At 50.1% G+C, this 9,834-nt stretch overlaps 1 protein-coding gene across 1 annotated transcript in view; it reads left to right on the top strand.

The window, feature by feature from the left end:
* Nucleotides 1–8,738, top strand: part of kat6a (K(lysine) acetyltransferase 6A) — a 20,069-nt gene extending 11,331 nt beyond the window's left edge. The window contains exons 6-9 of the mRNA XM_010787207.1: nt 767–967; nt 1,221–1,977; nt 2,514–2,775; nt 3,232–8,738. Of these exons, the coding sequence (XP_010785509.1) occupies nt 767–967; nt 1,221–1,977; nt 2,514–2,775; nt 3,232–6,641 (4,630 nt within the window). The 3' untranslated portion in view covers nt 6,642–8,738. The remainder of the gene's footprint in view (nt 1–766; nt 968–1,220; nt 1,978–2,513; nt 2,776–3,231) is intronic.
* The last annotated feature ends 1,096 nt before the right edge of the window (nt 8,739–9,834 follow it).

Genomic DNA, 9,834 nt, shown 5'->3' on the forward strand with positions numbered 1-9,834 from the left:
CCGATCCGATCATTTGATTTTGACAATTTGCCGATACCGATTTTTTTCCCGATCCGATCTTTATGCAATGCATTAAGAGAGAAAAAAAAGTATTCAAGTTGTCCCTTAAGGTTATTTTTTTATTTAAATTGGATATTCTATCCAACATGGATATAGCTTCTTTCTTTCACAGCAGCATTGGATCAGTTCAGTTGTGCAGCATTGGATCAAAACAAAATAAAGCTTATCAGTACTCGTTAGCTTACTGCTACAATTAGACACTGCGCCCACTCTGTTGCCAGATTTGAGAGAAATAATCAACCAGGTCTATGAAAACAAGCCCCAAAGAAGCAACACATACATGATGTTGTGTCATTTGAAACTAAAACTAAGGCCTCAGGATGACTTTAAGACTTGAACATGGTCATTTTTGTTTTGTAACATTGAATAAAAAAAGTATTTATTAAAAAAAAAATCCCGATCCCCGATTTTTTCTCTCCCGATTCTGATCTTTTGAAAATCACGTGATCGGATCGGGACATCTCTAGTTTGAACTGATTTAAGAAAAAACACTGACACGCCTTTTAATGTAAGCAAAGATAAACCAATCTTATTCCAACCACTAAATACGCATAAGAAAACTGTATGGGCATCGCAAGCTAACACATATGTGTGGATGTGTAATCTGACACACTCAGCCGTATTCTTTTATTTCTTTACTCTTTTCAAAAACACGATATCTTCTATCTAGTTTTAACGCTGGTGTTCCTTCCTGCTGTGTGCTCAGGCTGGTCCTGGTGCGGCGGGAGAAGCTGGTCTCGAACCACATGACCCGCCTGAAGGCCCGGCCACGGCAGATGGACGTCGACCCCGAGTGTCTGCGCTGGACCCCCGTCATCGTCACCAACACGGTGGTGTCTGACGGAGACGAGGAGGATGACGAGGAGGATGAAGAGCCAGAGGAGGACAAAAGCAAGGAGGTAAATGTGTAGAAAGGACACAATTCGAGTAATATCAATCCAACATTTTAAAATGTTTTGACTGATAGTGATGATGGTTTCAGTGTTGAATCCTCACACAGTCACATGACCTTGGTATTGTAACTCAATATCGTAAACATGTAACAAGAAATGCTCTTAAGTTGGTCGTGTATTTCATTTTCAGTTGTGTAAAAAGTCTTAGATTGATCAAAATGGTTGTATATTATTATTGATTTAGTTTGTACTGTATCTTTATTATAGATCAAACCAAGTCACAAGGTCCCTCCGGTGTCCTGGCACATGCGCCAAGCAAAGAAGAGGATGGAGGAGGACGAAGACGATGACGACGAGGAGGAGGAGGAGGAAGAGGAGGAGGAAAGAAAAGGCTTCCCGGGGTTTCCCATCAGCCAAAGCTCTCCCCCCTCTCCTCCCTCTCCTCCCTCTCCTCCCCCCTCCCTCTCCTCCCCCCCGCTGTCCGCCCCCTGCACCAGAGCAGCTACGCCCGACTCCCCCGACAAACGGAGAGCGCAGACCGCGGGGGCGCCCGCCAAAAAACTGGCCCTGGGGGAAGGTGAAGGACAGCCCGCGGGCGGGACGGCCTCCTAAGATCCGCCCGGTGGAGGACGAAGACGATGAGGAAGACGAGGAAAGGACCGAGGGAGGGAAACACCCCGGCTCTGCCAGCAGCCCCCCCTCCCTTTTCTCCCTGGACAGACAAGCGTCCACCACCTTTCACTCGCTGGACATGGCCCGGCACCCCTCGATAACCCCCACGCGCAGAGGGCGGCCCCCCAGGAAAAAGAGGGGCCCTAAGCCCAGACTAATAGACGGACCTGAGGGGCCGCTGCCTCTGGGGGCCGTCAGGAAGAACAGCTTCACTGAAAGCAGCGAAGAAGAGGATGATGATGATGAAGACGATGAGGAGGATGAGGATGATGAAGAGGATGATGATGATGATGAGAGGAGGGCATGCTCCCCCCCCACACTCACCAAGCCCACCATGTCGCTCAAATGCAAGGTGAGAAACTGACCGTAACTATTCAAATCTGGGAATTAGGATGTTTGCATAGTGTTACACCCAGGGTTCAAAACATCAGCATCAATTAGCATTTAGTTTTGTTTGAATCCATGTCATTAATTATAAAAATCTTTTAACCAGTGTCCTCTAAGTCTGTGGTGTGAGTCGGGTTTTATTAGTTAACATTTGAAGTAACCATGTGCTCATTTCCACACATCTTTTTATATCACTTTTATATACTAAATCTGAAAAGGCTGTCAACAGGCTTAAAACTAAATCTTCTATAAATCAGGCTATCAATGCTAAGAACAAAGCCCACAGTAAAAACCTTCAGAATCAAGATATGAAACTGAGTCATCTCCACTCGAGTAGCACCAGATCAATCTTATGAGCCATTATCTAATGTGCAATTTTGGTGAATTTAGGAGAAATCCACTGAAGCATTTCACAAAGTAAACACCTAAATGTGTATCTTGGATGCTTTTTGTAGTGTCTTTTGCGAAACTCACCTAATAACCCGCCCTGTTTTTACCCAGAAGCCACTGAGAAAGCGTCGTTTTCGGCAGCGCAGCCACCCTCACAGCAGCGTGGTGACGGAGACCATCTCTGAGACCACGGAGGTGCTGGACGAGCCCTTCGTAGACTCCGACTCAGAGAGGCCGATGCCCCGACTGGAGGAGGAGACGCCGCTGGGACACCCACTGCACCGATACCCCCCCAGCCGCTCCGCGCTGAGGCTCTCGGACCCCGCGCCCAAGAGGGGCCGACACCCCCACCTCTCAGACTCAGAGGAAGATGGTGAGCAGACGGCGTTTCAGTGCCAAAGTTGGCAAGATTTAGTGATGATTGAGTTGTGTAATCAATGTTTATTTATATAGCCCAATATCACAAGTGTTACATTTGTCTCAGTGGACTTCACAGTTTGTACAGAATATCAGTTTGACAATACGACACCCTCTGTCCTTAGACCCTCACATCGTACAAGTGTAAATACTGTAGAGCTACAATGACGAGTCGATAAATAATGACTATACATATTGATAATGAAGTGTTTTTTGTATTTAATGCTGGCAGAAGAAGCAGCCTCTCACATGGATATTTTCTGCTTTTATAGACGATTTAGGAAATTCAGAACAGTTTTTACTTTTTTATTGACCAAACCTTTAATTGTTCTAGGAGATAAAAGACAAATCCATGGATGATGAAAGTCTTTGTTAGCGTTATCTAACTGTCTTCTCTCCTTGTCTCTCTCAGAGCTCACGCCTGTGCTGAAGCCTGTGGCTGCTCTGCAGGCAGCTCCATCAGAGACGCTGTCGGCTAACCCCGAGGTCCCAGTGAAGAAGAAGAAAGGCTGGCCCAAGGGAAAGAGCCGCAAACCCCTGCAGTGGAAGAATCAAGGACCTGAAAAACCCCCCGCAGCTGGAGAAGGACTGGCGCAAAGTGGGGATCCCCCACCCCCCAAAATCAAAATGAAGCCTGGCCGCAAGCCCCGAAGCTGGTACCTGCAGCGGGCCCAGGAGGAGGCGGAGAGGCAGGAGAAGGAGACACAAAGGCTGCAGGGTCTGGAGAAGGAGCTGCTGCAGACAGACGACCGCAGCAAGCAGCGCAGAGCCAACAGCAAACAGAAAGACTCGGACGACGAAGACGACTATCTGCCTAAGCCTGTGGAGCAGAAAGTGCCCAGGAAGAGAGGAAGACCGCCTAAGATCCGCAGCCAGCCCCCACAGCCCGCCCCCAAACCGACTCCCACCTCCGAGCCAGAGGAGGAAGAGGAAGAGGAAGAGGAGACTGAACAAACCTGGGAGGAAGACAAACCCAGCTGTCCTCCGTCCCGCCCCTTGCTGTCCCCGTCTTCCTCTTCCTCCACCTCAGGGCCCCGGGCCCCACCGTCCCAGCCTCAGGACACAGACATGGGCGACAGGGAGGAGGAGGAGGACGAGGATGAGGAGAGGGAGGAAGAGGAATGCAGGAGCACGGGGAGCGGCGGTGGCGGCAGCATCAACAGGCGAGCCGCGGTCACACCGGGTTCAGGAAGTAGACGCAGCGAGGATCACGACGCAGACGACGAAGGTGACGGACACCTGGAGGACAAGAGCAACGGCAGCAAGAAGAGGAAGAGCCAGGACTCTGAAGATGAGGACGAAGACGAGGAGGAAGAGCCGGCCTCCCGTGCCAGCTCCCCTCCGGTCAAAGAAGAACCCCAGGGCGGAGAGGCTTTTTTGGACATGGAGAACAGCGTGGCCCGCGACTACGTCAGCAAGCAGGAGGAGGAGGAAGAGGAGGAGGAGGAGGAGGCTGAGGAGGAAGGGCAGGAGGTCAAGACTCGGCCCTCGTCAGCCGACCCGCAGCAGGAGGAGCGGCGGCGCCGGGAGCAGGAGGAGTCGGCAGCGGCGGCCGCAGCCGTGGAGACCGTCACCGCCATGTCTGCTCCTCCCGAGCCCATGGAGCTGCAGCCGCTGCACCAGGAGGACAAAGAGGTCACGCTGTTGATGGAGCCCCAACACCCCCACCCGCACTCCTCTCACCCCCACCCGCACTCCGAATTCAAGGAGGAGCTGGGCCACCATCAGCAACACCACCCCCATCACCACTCCAACGAGCTGGACCTGGAGACCATGCAGGCCGTGCAGTCCCTGACTCAGGGGGAGGCGCAGGACGAGGAGGCGGAGCCACAGCCGCACCACGGGGCCTACCAGGACTGTGAGGAGACCCTCGCCGCCTGCCGGACCCTGCAGAGCTACAGCCACGCGGGGGAGGTGGAGGAAGAGTCTCTGGCGTTGGTGGAGGACTGCGGGGCGTCCCAGCACAGCAGCCCCCTCCCTAACCCCAGCGCCACGCCGCTGCCCAGTCAGTCCGTGCGCTCTGTGAACAGCCCGGGGTTAACCTCCGGGATCATGGACACCACTCCTGCGGGGCCTAGGGGAGGAACCCCTGGACCCACGGGAGCAGGGGGCGGAGCAGGAGGAGCCGGAGGGGGAGGCTACACCCAGATCACACCGGAGCATCCCAGCTCTCTGTCGGCCCCCTCCCAGCAGAACATGGAGACTTCACCGATGATGGACGTGCCCTCGGTGTCAGACCACTCCCAGCAGGTGGTGGACAGCGGCTTCAGCGACCTGGGCAGCATCGAGAGCACCACGGAGAACTACGACAACCCCAGCAGCTACGACTCCACCATGGGCGGGACGGGGAACGGAGGGGGGATGTCGGCCGTAATGGCGGGAGCTTCCTCATCGTCGGCCTCGTCTTCTTCAAACTCGGCGACCCCGTCCTCCTCACAGTCCAACAACTGCTCCTTTGCCCCCGCCCCCAGCCTTACCTCCTCCACAGGAAGCGGAGGGTCCCAACATGGGATGGGCAGCTGCAGCCTCATCCAGCAAACAGGGCCCAACACTGGACCTGGAGCCGGTAATGTGGGCGGTGCTGTGCCCCAGCCCCCGCCTCCTCCACCACCGTCCATCACCCCCAACTGCGGCATCAAGTCTCCGCAGAGCTGTGTGATCGAGCGGCCCCCCAGCACCAACCACCAGCAGCAGCAGTCACAGAAGAAGGTTGCTCATCAGCAACAAGCCTCCAACCCCTCACCGTCCGCTCCTACACCACAACAGCAGCAGCAGCAGCAGCAACAACAACAACAACAACAACAACAGCAGCAGCAACAACAACAACAGCAGCAGCAGCATCAACAACACCAACAGCAACAACAACAACAACAACAGCAGCAGCAGCAGCAGCAGCAGCAACAACAACAGCAGCAGCAACAGCAGCAGCAGGCCCTGTCCCAGTGCAGCATGGGTAATGGCTTTTCCTCCACCCCCATGATCATGGAGATCCCTGAGAGTGGCGGTGGAGGGGGAGGCCGCACCCTGTATGAGCGCATGGGTCAGGACTTTGGCACGGGGGGCTACCCTCAGCCCTCTGCTACCTTCAGCCTGGCCAAACTCCAACAGCTCACCAACACCATCATGGACCCCCACGCCATGCCCTACTCTCATTCGGCCTCCGTCACCTCCTACGCCACCAGCGTGTCCCTCTCCAACCCCGGGCTGGCCCCGTCCCCCCACGCCCCGCTCTCTCAGGGCCAGCCCACCATGACGCCCCCCCCTAACCTCAGCTCCGGCTCCATGAACCTGGGCTCGCTACAGCTTCAGTGCAACATGCCCAGCGCAAACCTGGGTCTGGGGCCCCCGCCTCACACGCAGCGGCTTCAGGGCCAGATGGCGACGGTCAAGGGCCACATCTCCATCCGCTCCAAAGCCACGCAGCAGCTAGCCCCCGCCCCGCACCAGCAGCAGCTGTATGGCCGCAGCTCGGGGCCCGTGGCCATGCAGGGCGGCCCCCGCACCCTGGCTGTTCAGCGCGGCATGATGCCCAACCTCATGCCCACGCCGGCGCCCTACAACTCCATGAACATGCCGCTGAACGCCATGTCTGCCGGGTACCGGATGCCCCAGCCCATGATGAACAGCGGCTACCACGGCAACCCCCCTTACATGAACCAGCCGGCACAGTACCCCATGCAGATGCAGATGGGCATGATGGGCGGGCAGGGATATCCCCAGCAGCCCATGCAGCCCAATCACCACGGCAACATGATGTACACAGGCCCCACCCATCACAGCTATGCCGGTGTACCCAAACAGTCGCCGTACATGAGCAGATGAGCAACAGAGACGAGGGAAAAATGATACTCGCTGAACTCTAAATGTCCAAATTTCTCCTGTTACCCTCTCCGGGGCTGCGGCAGGCGCCGGGGGGGCGGAAGTGACGGAGACACAGAGGGTCTATGGGTTTCCTGTTTTTCTACGTTGTCATTTTGTCCATTTTCATTTGGGCTCCCCTCCCCCTCCTAGCAAGCAAGTGGCTGGGGCTCCCGGTTTAGCGGGTTGTGTGAACATGGACCTTCTGCTGCAGGCCCACACACTCCTTCGTCATGTGATCTTAACACAGGCCCGGGAGAGCGGGGGGACAGGAGGTAACGCGGAGAAAGACAATACAGGAGAACTTCGCCTCTTCAGACTGCGAATGAAAAACAGTGGTTTACTGAATATATTCAACCATGCACACAATCTTTTAATTGATATAGGAAGCCTTACCTTGGAAAAAAAAGAGACATTCTGTGCAAATCGTTTGTTTTGTTAAACATATTGTTGAATCTTATTTTCGTTGTCGTTGTTTTCGTTGTTTTTTTTTTTAAAATACTTGTGTGCAGTCCGACCTCTTATATGCTTTGGTCTTTATATGTGTGGCATTCTGAAAAGGTGATACACACCCTCTCGCTCTCAGAAACCCCCGACACGTCTCTGCCGGGCGGCTTTTCACCCGGTTCCAGAAGAAGCATCGGAGCGGGGCCTCCAGGTGTGCGAGGTGTCGAGCTGTTCCCAGAGTCTTCCCGGATCCATCTTGTTCTACCAAAAAAACAACAACAGCAAAGACACAGACGTTACTGTCTGTTGAATGAAACAAGTAGCATTATTTTCCAGTTTGCCGCCACTCCTAGATGTAAATATTCTGGTACTTCCCAATATCCAGCACACACACACATACACACACTGGCTAGTGCTAATTGGTAGCTAGCTCAGGAAAGTAAAACCTTCAGCTGTTCTTGTTCACACTCCACTGACAGACGGCATAATATGTCAGCCTTTTTTAGCAGTTTACAGAACAAACAGTGGAATTTCCATTGAACTGCTTTAATGAAAGTCGGTCAGCTGAAAGTGTATGCGACCCAGAGAGGTCTGCTTTTGAATGGTGTATTCTGTTAAAACTGTATATTTTTCGTATTTTTTTGCTGCATAAGTCTGCACTCCCATTAGCTAGACGTATGGCGGGACAGTCGGCCTTTATAAAAGGTGCCTAAAGCCTGATCTAGTGCGCGGATTGGCCCTCACTCAGAGGCACGCTCGTATAAAGCAGGGTCGGAGGAAGAGTTCGAGGTTCTGTTGGTTGACTCCATGTTCCAGTATTCAAAGTCAAAAGAGGAGATTTCTCATTTTTTCTTACAGACCTGGCATTGCATACTTTATTTGTGTGTATTGTTCTCTACTTTATTTTTGTGTTCCTTTTTTGTTTCTGAATTTGATCAGACTGGGCAGCTTTCTTTTATGACACGAGCTGACTCTTTTTGACTTTAGAAAAACCTATTGTAGAGAAAATGTTTTTTCTATAATATAAAAAGGAAACTCTGACATTGATATTGGTACTGTCATTTTTTTCACTTCTGTTTCAGGAAAAAAAAACAATACATATTTTTTAGCTCGCCTCTTGGGTAATGATTACTAAGAAATTCAAAATTTAAAAAAATTACCACTCACTTTTAGCGACTTTAAGATGCCTTTAACCTCTCCATTCCATCTCATCTCTAGAGTTTTCTATCTTTGTGTAGTATATTAATGCTATTTTAAACAAAAGGACTACAAATATCTAAAGGTCACTTGGCATTCTTTTCTTTTTTTACTTGTGTGTGTATAGGATGACTTCCTTACATTTAAGAGGCATGTAAAAAGGAGCTCAGTATATTTCTGTCTGTTTATATCGCTTCCCTTTTTGTATCCTTTGTAATTGTACATGTTGCGTTGTATGCTAACAGAGAGCGCAAAATAAAGAGACGAGAGACAGCAGTGAAGGCGGCCTCCACTCTCTTCTCTCTCCCTGTATGTATTTCCATTTATTCTGTTTTTTTTTCTTTCTTTCTTAGCAAGTACTTTCAAAGAACTCTGTACATTTTAACATAAAATGAAAATAAATTATGTTGAGCCATTCATGTTTTCGTTGAGATTTTTACAGTTCCATCTTAGTCAATTCAACCAATAAAATAGTATCAGTTCATAAAGATTCATTTGGCGACATTTGGCTTCTTATTTTTCAGTATTCAGATATATATTAATGCTAATACAAATGCTGGAAATGCTGCTCATATAATAAGTCAATAAAATGCAGACACTTAAGAGTCTTAACTTGAAAAAAGTCCCTGTTTTAACAAATCTATCCACATCTTTGATCCAACAGCCATTAGAGGGTAAAATACATCTCGAACCCTATGTGCTTTTTAATATCAGGATAAATGCCTCTCTTGTTTCCACTACACACTTATCTTTGACGTCATCCTAGCACTTCGTATATATACAAAAATGATAGTTTTGTGGGGGTTTTCAACTTAAAAAATAATATAACATGTAAAGGTAAACCAACTGGCAAAAAAAAAGCTCTGAAATTATGGAAATGAAAAAACATTATTTAGTACATATGGTCAGTTTTAGGAGGAAGACATTTTTGACCTTTCCACAAGGTTTACAGCCCTCTCCCACATTTTCGCAGCGGCAGATGCGGCGGAACACTGTACAAATCCCGTTTCAATAATTCCCCTCTACTCTAAAGTCGCATCTAAAACGCGATCTGATCTAGCTGTGTATATTTTGTTATTTTTGATTGTTAGCCTATATTCAATCTCAGTAGCTACACACATTTTTTAAGCTTGTAAAGGGAAGACCACAGCTCGCCTCTCACTGGGCACTCTGATCTTCCACAGCGCCGCTCCCCCTCCCTCCCGCTGAAATTATGAATGTAAGGCATATAGTAATCATAGATAACAGGGTCCGTTACAGTTTGTTTTCATCTGATTTCAAATAAACAAAGCCTTGGCTTTCAGAATATTAAACTTGTTTCGGCAAATTCAGACGATAAATAGGCTACAACTTTGAAGCTTGTAACGGCATAATTACAAGCGGAGAACGGAATAACTTGACGTCACAGCAGGCGTAACAACAGCCGGTGTTTCTCGTGAGTGTTTTCCCCGGGAAACAAACACAATACACACAAACGTAAAAATACACAAACACACGTATACAAACACACACA

This window comes from Notothenia coriiceps, unplaced genomic scaffold (genome assembly GCF_000735185.1).
Source record: "Notothenia coriiceps isolate Sejong01 unplaced genomic scaffold, NC01 NC01_scaffold00001127, whole genome shotgun sequence".
NCBI lineage: Eukaryota > Metazoa > Chordata > Actinopteri > Perciformes > Nototheniidae > Notothenia > Notothenia coriiceps.